Source organism: Anser cygnoides, chromosome 6, assembly GCF_040182565.1.
Source record: "Anser cygnoides isolate HZ-2024a breed goose chromosome 6, Taihu_goose_T2T_genome, whole genome shotgun sequence".
Lineage (NCBI taxonomy): Eukaryota > Metazoa > Chordata > Aves > Anseriformes > Anatidae > Anser > Anser cygnoides.
In genome coordinates, this window is record NC_089878.1 from 34,605,249 (window position 1) to 34,625,069 (window position 19,821).

Consider the following 19,821-nt stretch of genomic DNA (forward strand, 5'->3'; position numbering starts at 1 on the left):
CCACCAGACAAAAGCGCTGTCTCCTACCACCACTGGCAGCCACCCGGCCCAGGTCAGGTTTTTACTGCAGAACTGCGTCCTTTGAACTTCTCGAAGGTCCACAGGGATAAAGAAAGACAAGAAGATGCAATCGCAGACCCCCACCTACCACGTAAATCTGACCGAATGCTGATCCAGTTCCTCATCTGGTAACCGATATCCTCAGATCCAACAAGGCGATAAAAGCGGTACTGGATGCAGGAAAGACTGCCTTGTTCTTTCAGTTCTTCTTTGTGTGTGTTTTACATTGCTGAGACAAACAGAAACCTCTAGCAGCAAAGTTCAACTTCCCAAATGTTAGAGTAAGACTTTCATTCGTATTTTGAAACCTCAGAGTCAGCAGCTCATAGATATATATGGTGTTGCTTCTCCATCTCACACAGGAAAGGTATTTCTTAAAATAGCTTCTTGATAAAGGCATAAAGTAAAGGCTCCATTATGACGTGCTGAATTAGAACTATTTGCCAAGACCTCAGCCCTACAGACTCAGAATAGATTTTCAGTGGTAGATAACGATTCTACAGTTTTAATGAAGAAAAATAATTTTACAGTGTTAACAGTGAAAAAGAACAAATTCAAAACTCTACAAGAACACAGAATTTCCTCGCGACATCACCTGAAACTCAAGTTAATGCTTCACTGAATCTTAATTGCCATGATCCACTGAGAAGAGGATGGTTACACCAAACCCTGATGTTGTTCATCCGTGCTTTAATCACACATCAGCAAGGCCACTACACACCAGCACGTATCATCATCTTGCATTTTCAACATTAACGCAGGCAGATTTTTCACCTTTTCTTATGCCTTATCAATTATTACATTCCTACCCATGGAGTGAAAGAGGACAAGATTTAATAGGTATGGCAGTTCCCAAGTTACTAACTTAATTGTTTCTTTATTCTCCGATTTATTTCATGAACAGGAAAGTGTTTTCTTCACGTTTCATCCTTTCTTGGAAACTTCCACTCAGCAGCAATTTCCCTTAGAAGTGGCCAGTTCTGCACCAGAAAATAATCCCTGGCTTCTCCTTTCATCTTACAGCTTTCACTATTTGCAAAGATGGAAAACAATCACTTGACCTACGGAAAAAGTCAAGCTTGAAAATGTTGCTCTTACAATTTGTTTTATTTTTAGCGCTCGTGTCCAACCACAGTGACCACACTATATTCCAGTGAGTGCTTTGGTCACTTCTGCAGACCACTTTGGAGCAGAGAAATTACCAAGGGTTTCCTACTCTACACTATGGAGATTTAGAAAGTGAATAAACACTTAGCTCACAACAGGAAAAAATATATTTCATCATATAAAAGTCAGCAAAACGAGAAAAACTCATAAGCTGAATTTGCAAAGTGTCCCTAACCGTTACACCCTGAAATGACTCCCTATTTATCACCTAGAATTAGTTCTCAGTGATTTTCTCCCCCAAGCAGCCAGTCGTAGCCATGACCCTGGTTTCCCAAGGCACCAGAAACCCCAGCACCAAGCCCACCAAGTCCCGCTCCAGCACGGCGCTGTCCGGTCTCGAGTCCCTTGCCTGGTGGGACCTGACAAGGGGACAGCCGTGGGTGGCATGGAGAGCTGCCGCGCCTCCTTCAGTGCTTGGCGATGCCACAAACTTCCTATGCTGAAGATCAGGCATAAAGGGTGTATTTTGGCCTGCTCTAAATGTCAGCGCTGTGTTCTTTTTGAAGCTGTTTAGCACCACAACAGTTTAGCTAGATCTGGCAATAAAAAGTCATCTTGCAAAGAAATATTGAGAATTTAACTCTGAGCAAAGTACGAGCTTTATTTAATTATTTTTATAATAATTGCAGACTGTGGTTACTACAACAGACAGAGCAATGCTGTCAAGGAGAAGCAGAATAGATGCGATGAGCCACCAGCAAGGCACAGCCTCCCATTTATTGCTCATTTATTTCTCAGTAAGAGATAAGCATACAGAAAACATCATTCACATTAAAGCTCTCTTCCACGGGACATGTTACTGCCAAATCCAGACAAGCCGAACAGGCAGCAACTTACTTAAAGTGTACTTCCTTTGGGATGGGACAGCGTGTGTTGGGGGGAACACAGGGTGTACAAGTGTGATCTAAAATATAGACCAGCCACCCCCTGCTGCTCTCACCGACTTCCAGTAGGTCTGAATGTATGTGAAATCCGGAGCAGCAGGTTCAAAGGCCGTCTAACTACCTCCAGAAGCATCCAAGAGACCACATACAGCAAAATCCCATGGGAGACCAGGGGGTGCCGTGGGGCTCAGTCACACCCCTGGGTTAGCAGTCAGAAGCAAAGAGCACCGTGAGAAGCAGATGCACCAGGAGGAGGCAGGGCTGCGGTAAGAGCCAAAAGGCCGCCTTTGCTAGGCAATAAGGAAAGGAAAGGTTATTAGCAGTCCATGTTGGGTGACGACGGGCTGGTTTTCGTGACAAATTACTCTCCCAGTCCAGCAGCAGAGGCCAGCCGGGCACGGTCACAGCGCTGGTGCTGAGCTCACGTGTGGGGCTGGCAGTGATGCGCTTGCAGCAGAACTATCTTCTCTCAAACGGACAATCCTTATTATTACTGCTCTGGCGTTTATTGCTTTCAACAGGGGAATCCTGGGTGCAAGCCTGCACGCGTTAATTATTCACTGTTATCTCAGTCAACATTTCAAACAGTTATTATATTTTTTTTTAATGCTGGGGGAAGTCTCCTTCCACTGTCAGCGCTGACCCCACAGCACTGCCATCTCTCAAATCCTGTAAACGTTTGGGCCAGCAGCATCAGACAGCCAGGGACACCTACACATGGACTTTGAAGTGCCTTTTTTTTTTTTTTCTCCTCTCAAGTTTTGAGCTGTTTTTTAAACTTTGGTGTTGTATAAAAGCCCTCAAACAAAGGGTAAAAGCTTTTTAAATAGCAGTCTCTAACACTCATTAGTAACCTGCTGCTAATGAGAATGACAACAAATAGAGCCACCAGCACCTGGTCACTGCCCGGACACACAGACAGTAGCAGCCACAATTAATGAAGTTTCTGGATTAAGAAAAGGCGAGCAGGTGATTCCTTCCTCATCGCGCACACACTCATAGGATGAGAGACTGATGTCTGGGTGGCGTGATGCCAAACCAGCGGGGTGATTACGCATTACACCAAGCGATCATTTCACAGATCTCCTGGAGCATCTCACCTGTGACCATCATGTAAGAGAGAATGCATTTGTCTGCATTTTTTTCAGATGTATTCCTCTGACACCTTCCACCTGGAATCCCAGACCAAAAGGAGGAGGAAAACGGGGGGAAAACTCAATTTATCAAAAAAAAAAAAAAAGAAAAAAATTCCTAATAAATTCTGAAGTCCAGGGACAGTAGTGAGAGATACTTAAAGATTTGTTTTTAAAAGGCAGCTCAAACATAAACCAGTACACTGCCAACAGGCAAGGGAATTACACATGGTTACTTTAATGCACCATCAAGTATGACGCTTCAAACACCCAAGTTTCAAGAAGAAATAAACAGCACTACAGTATTGAACCCTGAAATACTTCTAACATACAGTTTTTCACATTATAAGTAAAATATTCCAAGCATTATGAAAACCTCACATTTGTCAAAAAGCACATGAAGATTTCAGCAGGGCCAGAGTCTGCCCAGGTTTGTTCCCCGTTTAAACCTGCTGATTTGGTATATCCCACAAACTACAAAAACACACTACTACAACTAAATGAGCACAGAATCTGTCCCACGGTTATTTTTTTTCTTATAAGAAGTGATATGTTAACCATAAACCTCATCATCTCTCTTCTATAATCCTTGCCACACAATAGATAGCAAAGCAATTTAGCAAAATTCAACAGCGTGGCTACAACTTTGGAATTTCTTGACATAAGTGATTGATTTATCAATTTTAATGTTACATTAACAGTAATACTCACATTTAATGCTGTATTATTTCTGCCCATAAGTTGCAATCCAAGAAGCATACAGAGCGAATTTGTATGATTAGGCAAGCTGCCAAGCTCTCAAAGACTTCTCATGGAAAAGCTCAGTGTTCGGGCAGATAGGAAAAGAGATGAAAAGGACTAATAGAAGTCAGTTTGGAATATTAATTTAGCCAAAGAAACTTTAAAGTGTAACATTGGAAGCAGTTGCATATAGATCCCCACACTTCACTTTGAGAATAACTGCTTGTTCTTCTTTCCAGGTGATAGTTTAAATTGTTATGCAAATGAAAGCATCTGTTTAATGAAAGCCCTGAAACACTCTAAGATTGTACAAAAATTCTTCCTGAGACTTCTTTCACAGTACAAGGGCTGCAGTTAGCACTTTTCCGTAATAAAAAGAAAATAACGGTGTATATCATCTTTCTGACAGCATGCTCTGAGTCGCTGCATCATTCTTACAACCTTATCCAGCACAGGGCAGTGTGAAAAGCATGTTTTACGCTACCCCTTCTGCATCACTAACCCAGCTCATCGTTCTGCAGCAGTTCGTGGTCCAGCAGCTCCATTTCTTTAAATGGGAGGATGAGACAATAAGACAGGCTGCTAAAAGTCTCCAGTTTCAGCTTTATGCTGCAGGCAGGCAGAGAGGGCAATGAAAGAGGCACTGGGCCAGAGCTGAGTGCTGGCTTAGCTGCTGCCTTTTACCTCTTTGTATCTTGCACCGTCATTTGTAAAGGTACTTTTCGCATCTCGCCTCTCCTCAGCATCTCATTCACACTGCTCTAGATTTAAAACCGAACACACCAGCAAGAAACCTGGAGCTGCTTCTCCCCAGCTTAACTGCTCCTCGTGGCGTGTTTCATCCTGTGAGCACGTAACTTTTTACTTCCCATGTTGTTGACTGCTTTTAAGTTGGACGAAGCTGTTCTCTAGACAAGACAGATTCTCAGCTCTTGTGTTTCTGGGTGGGGGACTCGGTATGGCTTGAAGTACTAGATCCTTAGAGCATATGGAACTATCTATCTATATTCCTTCTTTTTACACTTTTTACTGGTGTTAATTGTTTCAAAAATTAAACATTTGGAAGTCAGAAGCTGTCTCCCAACACACGAGGAACTCTCCGGACTGTTACTCAGACAGGCTGTGAGACCTGACCCAGTTCAGCCATTCCCAGTGAAAGAAAAGTATTTCTTTCTCTTTTTCAAAAATAAGCCTGCTCCCAAGCAGACCTTGAAAAAGGAAAAATAAAGGCATAAACAATCAAGAAATACTTTATTTCTGCAAACGACTTGAAAGTTAAGCTAACAAATCCCCCAATCATGGGTTGTTCGTATACGTTTTTTCCTCCGGAGATTTGTCACATGGACTTGATGTGCTGTGGAAATTCTTCTGAAAGGATATGCATTTCCCTAAAGGATTTTTAATGAGAATTTATTGCTCATGAAAGATTCAGGATTGGCAGCACTTCTGTCTTCAGCTAATGATCTTTGTTTATTAACATAAAATGCATCGTGCTCAACAGTGCTTTTACTTTCCCAACCAATGCATCAAAGCATGAAAGAATTCTCACTCCTTCCATCTCATTCCCCGAGGCTCTCTGCGAGGGTGCTAACTGATATTTATATGATGGTCCCCTCGCAGGATGAAGCCAGAACCCTTGTTTCACATAACGCTGAAAACAGGGGAAACATTTCTTCATAACCAGTATTACTCAGATGTAAACTAGCAGCAGCAAAGAGCAGCAGACTGCCATTGCTTCTAGTGTCTGTTCCTTCCATGTATGCCTTTCACAAGTATCAGATCTTTCCTTAGCCCTAATCCTAATTGCTCTTAAATTCCACGATTAACATTCATACAAATTGCTCCTTCCACATGCTGTTAGTGAACTACCAGCTTCTGAAACTTAATTTAATTGAATGTGCTAAAGAGTGATGAAGGCTGTAGACAACTGGGCCTGCAAACCAGAGATCCTATAAACGAACCACTAAGCCTTCTCCTGTATTTCTATGGAAATGAAATACAAGGAGTATATACATTTCTTCAGAAAAAAGGACCAAATGCAGAACTGAAGAAAAATAGGGGTGTAAAGCTCAAAAAAATCAAATACACTGATATGACAACAAGCCAAGCTCTTAGATCCTACTGCTGTCTTCATAGCTAGCTTCCCTTCTGCTATGTCTCAGTGATGCACTCATCTCTCTGGTTGGCTGTGGCAACGTTTAGAAAGATTTTCTCCTCGTTCTCTACAAAGCTTCTCAGTTTTACACTTACACATCAAAGAGGATATCTGATTTTGCTTCATTACTGGTTGACCTCTTACCTCTGTTTTCCACTCCTTTGTTCCCAGATCATCATAACACATTCCTGGTGTTCTTTGTAATCACTTTAGGGTGTTATGCAGTGTGATATGTTTTTAATCCATTCAGAAAGCCCACAGCATCAGAACTTCTGTTTTGCTTACCAGACTGCACTTACAAATACCATGTCTTTTCTCTCTGAGTGTCACTTACTGCATGCTCTGTAACCTTCCTGCTGTCATTCATGTCCTGTTCTAATTAAGCACTGGAATATACCTTGGAAAAATCATCCTTTTTTTTTTTTCTTGGTGGACAAGAAATAAAATAAAAGTGATTTCATTCTGTTTGACTCACTGTTTTTTTCCTCTTGACTTTTTCTATTTATGTAGTAGTTCAATGCTTTCAAGTATTCTGCCACAAGCTAGCAAATCTACAATGACCCTCTGCTCAAAGAGAATCAAAATTGTTCAGAAAGATTCCCCTTCTTTACTCTTTAAACTGCTCTTGTTGCTTCTTGTCATTCCCTTTAGCACCCTCAAGACTACCAGTATCCTTTTATTAAGGCTTCATGAATAATGCTCAGTCATGCAGGCTGGGGACCGGCTCCGTTTCGAGGCCAGAGGCAGCTCACACTTGGATCAGGTCCCTGCAGCAGTTTTGTCCCGCATCCCATCTTCGCTTTCCTCTACCAAGTAAGCTGAGAGAATTTCTTCTCACATCGCTTTACAGGAAAGCAAACAAACTGAACAGTGAGATGCTGCATGCATCCGTGGGTGCAGCGGGACAGTAGCACCGCCAACCCCCACGGGTATTAACTGCGTGCATCAACACCCAGCACCAGGCACTTTGATTGCAGAGCAGTACTGCCGAGTGCTTTATACCCAGGAAACAATCAGAATGGGTCAAAATATACAGCAAACCACCAGGTACATATTGATGTTTTCTGTATGAGGGAAAACATACATGTGTAAGCCACATATTTCCTGTATTTGTGCCTCCAAATTTCCATTCTGGGATACCGTGCACAGAAACCTCACACACAAGTCTGTGGGTGCCCAACAAGAAAAAGTCTCAAAGTGAGAGCAGTAAAACTAAACTGACCTTACAAGACAGGTAATGCTTTCTTAAATGCATTTTGAAGAAAGGTCCAATAGAAGGAACTGAAAAGGCTACTGAAAGGACAGAAATATGGTTTGCAGCACAGAACTTAATAATTGATCGATACTGAGCATATATGCTGAAAGATGAGCAATACCTGTAATACTTGCAGCACTGCTATGAAATCAGCTACTCCGTTTTACACGTGTATATCCTTGATCTCTTATTAAAAGCTCTTGTGCACCTATTCAATCACATTAGCTTTCATTGCAGCAGTGAAAAATAAACCAATTATGAAAATAATTTCAGATGACCATCCATTTTTCATAATTCTGGAAGGAAAAAGCCTATTTTATAGTTAAAGGACACATTAGATAAAGTCTGCCAAGGTCATCTTTGTACAAAAGATGTGCCTGCAGTACAAGGTAAAGCGGATGATGTGTACTTACAGAGCAACAGGTCGCTCAGTGGCGTGCAACAGTTGGCTCTCGAGCCACCTGCAAACAGCCAGCAGCAAGAGCTGCCCGCTCCTGGCAGATGCCGAGCATCAATGCAAGCCCCGCAGGGGCCTTCTGCTTGGGCTCCCAGCAAGAGACAGATAAAAGAAATGCATTCTTCCCTACACACGTTCTCAAATGTCGACATAAAAATGGTTTGGATTTACTGATAGACAATAACCACCACTTAGATTTTAGATTTCAGAAACATGAGTCCCTGTAAACTTCAGCGTACCTACTAGTTTTGTTAAGAGGAGAGAAGCAGGGAAGGAAGTTAACAGAAAATTCCTTGTTTATTTAAAGAAAAAAGTGATACCATAACAATTTTCTTGGAAAAATTATAAACTGTTGGACTTTCCCCAGTACTCTCCCACCTCGGGAACGTGCTTTGCCATGCCTTAAACAAAATTATGTGGTCTAAACCATGTCTCATTATGCCAGAAAAAAAAAATGGCATGCTGAAAACGACTCTGAAGCATCCTTCAGTAACCCAATCCATGAACTCATATTTATGCAGCCTTACAGCAATAAAATCAGTTCCATGCTAATGATATAATTGTTTCTTCTATCACTCCGCCTATAAAAGACAACTAGATAAAGTCAAAGCCAGTGGCCTCTGGCTGATTGTGTGTTTTGACAAATTAGATGATTAACTGGAATCTCAAACTCAAGCTTCACACTCTCAGTAGACCCAAAAGAGAAGAAAAGACTGGCTTTGAGAAGGACACGGATCTACAGGGACCATCGCCCAGACTGAGGAGAGCTTCTCAAAGAGCAGTATTTGCATTGGATCAAACAGTGGCTGGCACGCACACAGGCTAATTTTAATACAGAAATTACCCTTGTCACTTTAAATAATGGCCACGGCATATGCTAATATATGCAAAACACTTTCAAACATGGTCAAGTAAAGATAGAGAAACTAAGTTCTTAATGACAGTTCTGCCAGTGTAACACTTAATGACAGTGAAAATTAAATCCAAAACACATCACAATTATTACTGGAGCAATGAAAGTATTTGTGTGTATTTATGAAGTCGTTTAAATTCACACAGTCAAATCACAGCCTTGGTAATTGTCTGGGGATGATGCAAGAGCTGAACAGCAACTGGCACGAGATCCACCTGCTTTACTCAAGCTGTTTTACTGAGCGCAGTTATACGGCGACCAGAATTTGCTTCAATACAGAATCTTTAAACATTGATCACTTCATGTTAAATTGAAAACTTTCAGATAAGCTCAGGCACATCCTGAGCTGCCCTTTCAGCTAGTACAGATCAACAAGGCTGGAACAAAACTGTAATTTAAAACTTTTCTAATTACTCATGATGCATCTCAGAATTCTAACAAAATTATGAAAATGTGTACTCCTACGATTTACACGGAAATGCTATCTGGAGAAAGACAAAAAAGAAAGCTTTCTGTTTAAAACCTGAACCAGGGAAGCAGACACCTTCAAGAAACCCCAGACAACTTAAACCCTCTTAGGGCATCTTAAATGATTTTCCCCAAGGACATCTGCAAGATCTGCTCTGTGAATGAGGCCAGCTTCTCAAAGCTCAAATAGCGTCAACTTCAACGGAAGTTTAATTTCAGCAAACAAAATAAATAATTTAAAAGGTAAGGGTGAATCACGATTAAGATGTGTTAGCATTCATGCATTTCCAAACAAACATTAAGTGTATACTAAAAATGACTTAAATATTAACTGTCTGAAGTAATAACACAGATTTTCTGATGTTCAACTGTCAACCAGATACTTAGGCAAATCTGCATTTCTCCAGTTTCAACTAATAACATTTTGAAGCCAATTTTATGTTTGAACAGAGCTCCTTGCCATTATTTCACAGCAGAAAAAAATCCAGTATTTTATTTATGAGGCTGAGTAATAAATTGTGGTCTGAAATGACTTATTGCTGTCATTGCCACTAACCAGATACATCACCTTTCTAGGAAGCAAAATCAAAACCACAAACAGTGGTCACGTAACATCACCTCAAGAATTATCTCATTTACAGAATCAGGAAAACGTCAGTCTGAAATCAAGGTATTGATTATTTCAAAATTTAATTCCCCAGGCAAAAGCCAGACTGACAAATAAATCCAGTAAAGGGCATCTGCCTGTTACCTAGGTGAGCCTAATCTTGAGCTTAAGTTGAACTACACTTAAAGTACTAATGTTAGTGAAGAAGACAAACAGCCATATATGAAATTGGTGATCAACTTTGCAGGTAAACTCCATGACATGACATGGTCATGCCTTCAGTTTATGAGGTCAAGACAGCTGACAGAAAGCACACATGGACATCTTGAATATTTGCTGCTTAAACCAAAGGTATGCATTTACCTGGAATTCAGAGGATCGGTATGAGGCTGCAATAAGCATCCGCTTTAACACCCAGCCCCACCAGTAACTGGCAAATGTCTGTGAGAAAGGCAGCTGAAGCAATCTTCTCAAGAACCAGGGTTCACGAGGAAAATTTTGTCCGTGGCTCTTAGCAGTATTTTACAAGAGTGTTAAAAGAATTGAACATCCTCTTCAATACAAAATGTATGCTATTAGTGTTCTGAGTTAGTAATATGGGTGTTCAGAGCTTTTCCAAACTCGGAGGATCGGTATCTAGGGGATGTTTGCATTCACCTTCCTTTCTTAAAGTCCCCAAAGCAGAATACCTTCTCCTGTTTAATCATGCTGCAAAAACAATATTTTGATACGCTAAGATTACTTCCATGCTGACATATTTTTCTTAACAAGCTACTGTCTTAATTAGTTTTGTCTGTCATTAAAAGGTTATCTATAGGGCAAGTTAAGGATTCTTTTTTTTTAGTGAAGCAGAAAAACCCATGCTTTTAGATTATTCCTTACCAGCAGATGCTCTTTGCTGCACTTCCCATTAAAAACATGTTTCATAGTGAAAGCTATTAATATCTAATTCCACGTGGAAGCAAAGCGTTAGGATTTTGTTCTGCACTCTGCATCCATATTCATCTCTTCAGAAGCCCGGTCGTTGAGAATCCGTGGCCAAAACACAAGGGTCGTGCGTTGCCCTACAACCACAGGCTCAGTTTGTGAGGTTCAGGCTTTCCATCAGCACCTCTTATGACGTCCTCTTTCAGACAAGTTCTTACCCTGCATCAGTGCAATGGCCTAGCACACAATGGTTACACAGCTACCTGCTAAACTTACAGTTACTGCAGTCAGCTTACTCATGCTTTTTTTCCAAATCTTAGATGCCAGGAAAAAGGAATTCTCAAGACACATGAGGTCACGTTACCATTCAGCAGGCATCTTCCCCCAGTACTATCTTGTGAAAATGTTATGAAAAACTTTACCTCCTTATAGACAGTGTTTCTATATTTGTCTATAAAAAGCACAGTTTTACTCAAAAATACAAAGCTGTCAACCTCTCAGAAGTGCAAATGACAAAGAGAAAACTATTTTCTAGATAGGTACTAAATAATTCCTATTTTCCCCTATACACAGGTCATGTCTTACAGCTTTCTCAAAGCCATATTTTCTTTAAAATTAGTGGCATCTTGCAGAACAAAGACTGCAAAACATTTAACAAAACATCAGTCAGCAGTCTCTGTATGAGGAAAATGTTTGTAAGAAAATGCACACAAGCACCTCGTAATGCCAAAGGTATTAATGAAGAGAAGCATAAAAAAATACCCTAGGAAGTTACGCTCATGATACCAAGCAGTAATGTAAGACTTCAGGCAAGCAGCCCGTCCCACTGACACGTACTTCACCAGCTGCTTTGACCCAGACAAACACCTAGCTGGATTTTCAAGAGGCAGACCACCATGGAGCTGGAGCTAGCAGGGCTCAGGACCCACCAAACGCTGCAGTTGGGAAGAAAAAGCTCTTGCCGCCCCGCGGACCCTTCGGATGTTACACAGCCCAGCCCAATACTTCATACGAAGAGAATGAGGTGTCAAATTTACACAAACCGCTCTAATATTACAGTCTGTGTACTCACATACTTCGGCCTCAGCCCCTAGGGGAAGCATGGGGTGTAGGCTGGTAATTTGATGGCATGCCAACGGCTCCCAGAACCAGCCCCGGCAAGGAGGTGGCGTTGCCTGCAGCCTCACTGAGGAGCAAAACCAAGGCTGCATCAGCCCTACTTGCCTCGGGAATCAAGCTCATGCTCAATGCCTTTTCTATAATAATAATAATAAAAAAAAATAAAAAAAAAAAAAAACAACATACTGCCATAGTCTTCACTGCCTTTTTTATCCTCTTCTATCCATACGAAGCACAAAACAGTTTTTATTTTAAACTTCCGAAAGTTGGTGAGCTTTTCTGACAGGTAGGTGGTTTTTTTTAAGTTTCATTTTTAAAAGGCATGAAAAAAATCTAAATCCCAACATCCAACACCACACAGCAGTGAAAATCAATGACAGGTCGCTTATTCTCAGAAATAAAGTTGAGCAATTTCAGGACCTTGTCTTTTGAGCGTAGATTGCATTCTGGCATATCAGATGCTGCGGTAATGGGATTTTGTAAATCTGAAACATGTTCATATTGTGTACATAAAGAAATCTCTTGATATTTTAAATAGTTTAATGCTTTTTTCGTCATATATACCTTCCCATGCCCCCTTGCTTTCAACAGCTAATAACCGATACATCTGATGAAAATTAAATTGTCTTGACAGCTTGCATAAAACCTATAAAGGTCCAAAGGAAAAATGCTGTAACAGCAGTTTCTTTCCGTGTAGGACAGTAGCTATGGAAACTATCTTTAGAGGCCAACTGGCCTTCATCCCAGCACAACATTAAAAGAAAAAAATCAAAACGCTACTTTCACTGGGATAGCCAGAGGCACCAGTCTTAATTGTCAACCTTTACAACTTGGCTGCATGTTAGCTAAAGCAAAGTATTCATTGATGTTATTGGGAGCACAGCTAGTAGGACATTATAGTAATATTACAGAGTTAGATAATATACACCTTATGAACTGTGCCCATATTGATAATTATTATGATAACCTGTTACAAAGAACCTATAAAATGTGGAAAACTAGACAGATACCTCAAATATCAGTGTGTAGATTCAGTTCCTTATATAGAAAATATTTTATTAATTATTACAATATAAATAATTTTGTCTTATCTTTAGATAGATATTGCAGCTAAAGAAGAAACCTCTAATCTGATTTAACTCTGTCACACTGTATCAGCTGAAACACCTATCTTTTGGAAGGGATTTATCTCATACAGTGAGCCTGAACAAAAGCTGCGATTTCTAATACAGCCTGACAAAATCATTTTTTATGAATGCTGATAGTTTATGCAAGGTTTTTCCCTCAAATGGTAAGACACAAACAAGCCAGAGATCGACTACTGCAAACGCATGTGGCAACTTCCACCACCAGCCACAAAATCGTTCCACAGAGCAGCAACCACAGGCTTGGTAACAGGCTCCTAAACTTTCTGAAATACGGTTTTCTTCAAGAATGGCATTCAGAAAGTAGTAAAAGATTTAATTCATACATAAACGTACCTGTATGAAAGGAAGCAGCATATATACACCTCAAGTACACATGCAGAGCTCAGTTCTTCACAGAGCGACACCATTTTGTCCCACTGCGGTACCCTGTTACAGCAGCGCTTCTGGAAAACACTTGCTAAGTCTCCTTTGAAGCTTCTGCCCACACCAGTAATTCTCACTTAAATGGCTTTTGGGGACTACCCAGGCAGGTCAGAACTACACAGACCTGGTTTGGGTTTAATCAAGAGCCAAGTGCTCCCAGCTGCCAAGTGACCCTACCTGGATGTGGGCCTACTCAGCTAAGGAAACGCAACGCCCCGAAGGACGCTTGAAATGCTGGTAATTTGGTGTACCAGCTCATAAAAAAAGATGCATGTGTGATTTTGGTTAACATACCAGAAGAGGCACTAGGCTAACAGCTAGTAGCTCATTATTCAGATAACCAGCAAGCATCCATAAATATGGTTGCATTTAACAGTATCTACGCCTGTTGGCAGAAGACAACTAAAAGCAGGGTGTAGGCCTAAACTACAGAACACCTATCAAACTTTAACACTGGACTTGGCTCACAGATTACAATCATGGGGTTCACGAGAGCTCACCAATTTACCTGTTATCTTCAAACAGATTTATCAGTGTAAGATTGCAGCAGAATGAAGCAAAACTTTTACACGCTTCACACTGAGCTCTGATCCAGCTACTACTAAACAAGCCAGGTACATTTTAACTCACTTGGATTTCACTCAAAAATACTTGGGCTGTGCCACCATCATTAAAAAGAGGAGATTAACAGAACTAAAAAGGCAGACAATAGGGCTTATGTGCCAAAAGCTTGACTTCCTTTTCCATGTTAATCTCTTAAGAGACACCCATGAGTGAAAACTTCGTCTTGCTTACCCATCCTTAAGCCTATCACAGCTACACCACTGCTGAGTGAAGATGTTAAGGAGATTAATCCACACTCTAATAATATTTATCTAAGTATTGCCATAAATATCTCCTTTTAAAAGCGCCTTTCCACGCCAAGGGAAAGAGAAGCTCACATACCGATACATCCCAACCTACCCTACCTCCACCCTAGCACAAAACCTAAAATCAGCCAACAAAATACATGCTAAATACCCAAGTATCTATTCATTACTCTATGAAGTAAACCCATCAGGGAGTACTGCCATCATCTTTTTTATGTTAAGTGCATTCATACTACAGTGATGAGCGCCAGCATTAGCTTTTATTAAAATAATTTAACAACTTATAAAAAGATTTACCCTTTGTTTGATATAAGTATCTCCACCCCAGAAAAATCCCAGTGAAAACAAAGGACTTCTAACAGCTTTTAATAGCACATTTCCTTTCCTCCAGTTTTACAACGTGGTTTCACACTTCATAACATCTGTATCACGAATCTCAAGACCCAACAGACTGTCCTCCTACATTTTTTTTATTCCCTAGTTCTCACAATTTCCTGGTACTACTTTTCAAACTTAAGAGAACATACCTCTGCATCTAAGTATTCTCTACCTTTGATTCATTCCTCCAAACCTGCAGTTCTCTTTCTGAACACGATTTCATCACTTTCTTTCAAGAGGAAGTAAACCAAGATCCAACACGGCTGTTTTCTTCCTCCTCACCTTAGAAGACGAAGCTCATCATTTGACCTCCCGATCCCTTCTCTCACCCGTTCACAATGCCTGCCCTGATCTTCCTCAGGATTTTGCTGCCTGTGGGTCCTGTTCCTTGCCATACAGATCTATGTCTTCCCCAGCTTAAAACAACAGAGTCATCCTACTTGCCCCATGTTTTTCTTCCTTCTGTGGGATCATTGAACATTGTGGTGAGGATGGGTGGCTGCCTAGACTTGTCACCCATGTCTTTCCTAGCCAAACACCCGGAGTAGTCTTCCTCTGCAGGAATGATTGTGACTCCACCTCATTTTCAGCAGGCCCCAGGAACCACTTCATTGCCCATGCAAAGAAGGCCAAAACGTGCCACATATTGAGTATGGCTCAACTGGTAGCTCTAGACTTCAGCCCAAATGAAGAGGAAGATGAGTTTATTACACTGGTTTGGTCTACATTCCCTATTTATTGTGTCTTGCATACTTATTACAGACACATCTGCCCCTCGGGTTGCAAGTCAATCGGGTCAGCATCTTACAGAGTGCACTTCGGCTTCTGTATCTGAGACTAGTAACATATGCTAGAATGCAGACATCCATGGTGGATGTGGAGAAGAGGTATACAAGCAATTAATGCAAAGAAGGAGAAAAGGAAAAAACAGAGATCCACTTCTCTTTCCACAGAAAGAACTACACACATGGCAATGATGTGACAACAAAAACTGGACTGATCATTCTTAAGGACATCGAGCATCTTCGGAAAAATAGAATCGCTCATTGCAAGGAATTGGTACACACGGTCGGTCACAAGACATTTTCTTATTAGCAAATATACAATGGGATAAAGATTTTAGCTTCCTGTAGTGGATTAGAGCAACAACATGGGCAAAATCTTGGCACGGAGAAGAACTGAAAAGCCTTAAGGATCCAAGTGAATGTAATGAGAGAACAGCTGCATTGTCTATTTAGAACAACACAGGCCATGAGGAGCCAGGAGTCTATTTAAAGGGGGTTATACACAATGCAAGGAAAGTTATTAGAAAATGGAACAAAGATGTATATGGAAAGCAACTGGTAAATGTTTGGCTCAGATCTCCATAACAGCACAGATTTAAGGGAGATCCTAAGAAGGAAGATGGGAAAAATAAAAGTATTTCTTTTTGTTCTTTCACAACATACTGCAGTGGTGAAAATTGTTTCTGCGATACATCAAACTTTTTTCCATACCTTGTTTTTTCCCTCTCCTGATCTTACTTTCATTCTGATTACTCTGAGGAATAATTTATGTTTCAGATGTGAACTGTCAGTGCATACGCCACAGCAAGAGAGGAAGAAGTACTTGACTCTCCTTTATGAGCCATTAGTTTCTGTATTTTAAAGCTTTTCTCCTTTTGAAAAAAAAATTCATATTTTCATTTCAAGGAATAAGTATAGAAGAAAAATCAGTTATCAAAGTAGAGAACTCCAGGGTCTCTGGCTTTTAGAAGAATTTTGCATATCAAGTCTTGCTGGCAGAACACCCAGTCTCTCTCTTAATGTTTAAATCATTTGAATATATTAAGAAAAGAAGAAGAATTTCCCTTATTTTTTATTTTTAATTCTATCCATATCAGCTTAGGTCTGTATCCACTAACTAATATCCTAATTCTGTCAATTCTTTGGTCATTCCTAAGAAAGTTTCCATTACACAATTTAAATGAGTTCTAAATATGACAGAGGTAGAAACAATAAACAGAACTCTGCTGTAGTAATTCCTCTGGACCTTCTTCAAAATGGAAACAAACATAAAACCTACCAGGCTCCTGGTCGATTTTCTCAGACAAGTACTATTACAATTGCCTCTCCATTGTCTGACTTCTGAGCAGTGGCAGTTCTGCACTAGCGCTCTGACAATCTCAACTTTATCGCTGTGCAGATTCAGTAGGAAAAAGTGGCTCCAACCTCCGCACACAAGCAGAAACAATTCCTGCTGCTTCATACCAGTCCCAAGACAGCTCCATCCCACTATGTGAATACATTTTAATGAAATAAACTGATAGCAACTACCAACCATGATTCTTGAGGATAAGAGCAACGCAAAAGGGATTGATTTTTGTTGTCGTTTTTAAGTCTGCTACATTTTTTTGTGCAGCACATCTTTGCAAGCCTTAATCCTGCAAATACCTCCACACGCACCTGACACCCAGTCACCTATCTATTTTGATGCTGTAACTCTCAGGTTAAGCAGGTGTTCAACTGGTTGCAAAATCAGGGTCGTAAATGGAAAATTAATCAGTGTGAGAAGTGGATTTATGCACAACACCTGGTTTCTGCAACTCAGCGTCTCTGCATAAGGGTTCATCTGACAGAGTGGCACAGCTCTGCAAGAGCTGGAACCAACCTGACCTGGCACAGGAGTGGAGAAGTTCACCACGACAGAATTAGTACAGAAAGGGAGGTTCTTTGCTTAAGAAAGAAGGCATCACCAAATATCTATTAAAACATACAGTTAGACTTCACTCCAGCAACAAATCCTGTCAGTAATTAAGAGCTGCATGCGATTAACAGGAAAGACACAGATGAGAAAAAGCAGAGGCAGGAATAACTCTGAGGAAACTCTCTGAAAACACCACGACAAAGAGACCAGACTGAAAGTGCCAAGAAATACAACTGATTATATTTGAGCTAAGGGATGTAACGCTCCTATCAGAACTATTTAACAATGTGCAGTGAGAGAGGAAACTGTACAAGAGATGCCAAAACCATCCTGAAGTTTCGTTCTTTCCCATTTTCCTGTCAGAGCTCCGCACCAAGCTTCCAACCCATCCTTAACTGTCAGCACACTGCTGAGCTGGGCACGGGGGGGCCATATGCTTCACTTTAAGCGCGTAAATTGTACGGCATGACATGAATGGAGCTGCTCCGCGCACACAGTTAATCACAAGTCTCAAGTATTTGGCAGAATACTTGAAATTTGTGTTTGTGACTGCACCATGCACTGCAGCTACTGGAGGAGTCCAACCTGGGCTTCTGCGACACACCGCTGGTTCACGAGCAAGTTCTGGGATGCTTTAATTCAGAAGACTCAGGATTTTGTCAGAGTATTTTTTAAGCAATGGCAATTTAACAATATACTTTTCCATACTGTTTCCTTGCACAGCACGGTAATTTTCAAGTTTTAAAGGAACACGTAAATCTGCAGTAGTGGGGACCTGATGACACAGTTATTCTTGCTACTGGCAAGCTTCAACCAATACCAGCGGCATTACTCCCAGTGATCACTGGCAAAAGGAAGCAAGTCTTGGTAAATTCAGCTAGGGCTACTGGCCACTTGATCCTGAAAGGGCATACTGCGTTTGGCTTATATAGCTTGCTCCCTGTATTAACAAAAAAATGGAAAAACATTCTCAGTATTCAAGGCAAAACAAGTATTTTTGGTTCATCACCACTAACAAGCATCAAAACCCACAGAAAAAAATTCCTTAGAGTTCCGCCTGCTGCATAGTTATTCCCCAACCACATTTAAAAATCCAGCCTGTCAATTCCAGCATTTCAGCACAATTTTTATTGACCTACTAACCTGTAACTCTGGGAAGCCTGGAGCTAAGAATGCAATAATGGCTAGCAAATACGAGTCTCCAAACAGAGTGTAATAACCTTAAGTAAACTACTGCCAAGCAAAAGTCCTGCAGATCAAACAGTTCCCACGAAGCCTCATGCTATTAACTGGCAAAGAAGTCCCATGATATCTCCATAGCCACGCACAATAACAGAGCGCTGCGCTCCTGTTTACTTACACAGCTTATCTGCAATCCCGTAATGTATACAGCCAACCCCGCCGATGTAAATCACTTGTCTATTTAACGTTACTTCACTTGTTAAAAACTTCGCTCGCTTTCCACGGGTAAACAAGGGTTTTATCTGAAATACCCACCTTTAAGGGAAGTGAAAATTTGCGCTGGACGTTTATGGGTCCGAGACTGAAATGGTTTAAATTTGTTTATTGTTATGTTGAGAAAAAGGGTCTCATGTACAGCAAGTTAGCAATGCTGTTATTTATGAAGTTCTTTTATTCTTATGGGGAAACTGCAAGGCCCAGTCACGCTTCTTCAAGCTTATTTAGGGTATTTTCAGGTCAAACCCACCTCAGAAGACGGATAGCAGATCTAACACCCGCCTAAAGCCAACCGAGTGACAACCAGCAGCCTCTCCACCAGCGCTGGGTGACCCCACGCTGCCTTCCCTTACACCCCATCGCTCCAACTCATTTTGGGGCGCCCTCCTTCCCACTCCACTTCTCCCCCCAGCACCACCCCCTTTTTCCATGGGTGCAGAGGAGCCGAACAACAGGAACCCCAAATCAAACGAGGACGAACAAGAATACCCCCGTAACAACCCCAAGGGCTCGTTAGGGTGCTCCTGCCAGAAGCAAACCCGCTGCCTCTGGAGCAACAGGGCCCGGAGGCCCCGCGTTAAGGCGGGGGGGGGGGGGGGGGAAGCTCCGTGGGGCGGAGGCAGCCGGGAGGAAGGGAGGGCAGGAAGGAGGGAGGGCGGCCGGGGCCTCCGGGGCTCCCGGGCCCCGACCAGGCGGGCCCGGCGCTGCCCGGCGGCGGGGAGCGGGGCGGGAGCAGGTGCCGGGGCCGGGGCCCGCCTCCGGCCGCGCCCTGCCGGGAGCAGGCGAGGAGGAAGCGGGCGGCTGAGGGGAGCGGCGAGGCCGGCGCTTACCTGCCGGGGGCAGCCCGTGCCCCGCTCCGCGGGCCGCCCCCCGCCGCTTAACGTCGCTCTCCGGCGGCTGTGGCCGCGTCCCCGTCCCCCAGCTCGGTCCCCGGCCGTTTAAGGCGCGGGGGCGGCTCCTCCCGCCGGGCGGCC

The 19,821-nt window shown here is 42.0% G+C and overlaps 1 protein-coding gene across 21 annotated transcripts in view; it reads right to left on the bottom strand.

The window, feature by feature from the left end:
* The window catches only part of NCKAP5 (NCK associated protein 5), a 438,779-nt gene that overhangs the window by 215,664 nt on the left and 203,294 nt on the right, over positions 1 to 19,821 (bottom strand). For 2 of the 21 annotated variants that reach the window (XM_066999998.1, XM_066999999.1), the window contains exon 1: positions 19,678 to 19,803. The exons of 13 other annotated variants lie outside the window; for them this stretch is intronic. Coding sequence is in view for 3 of the 8 variants with exons in the window: in XM_066999997.1 (XP_066856098.1) it covers positions 13,368 to 13,441 (74 nt within the window). In the remaining 5 variants the exon portion in view is untranslated. 6 more of the 21 variants (XM_048079600.2, XM_048079603.2, XM_066999997.1 and 3 more) reach the window with 5 other exon arrangements.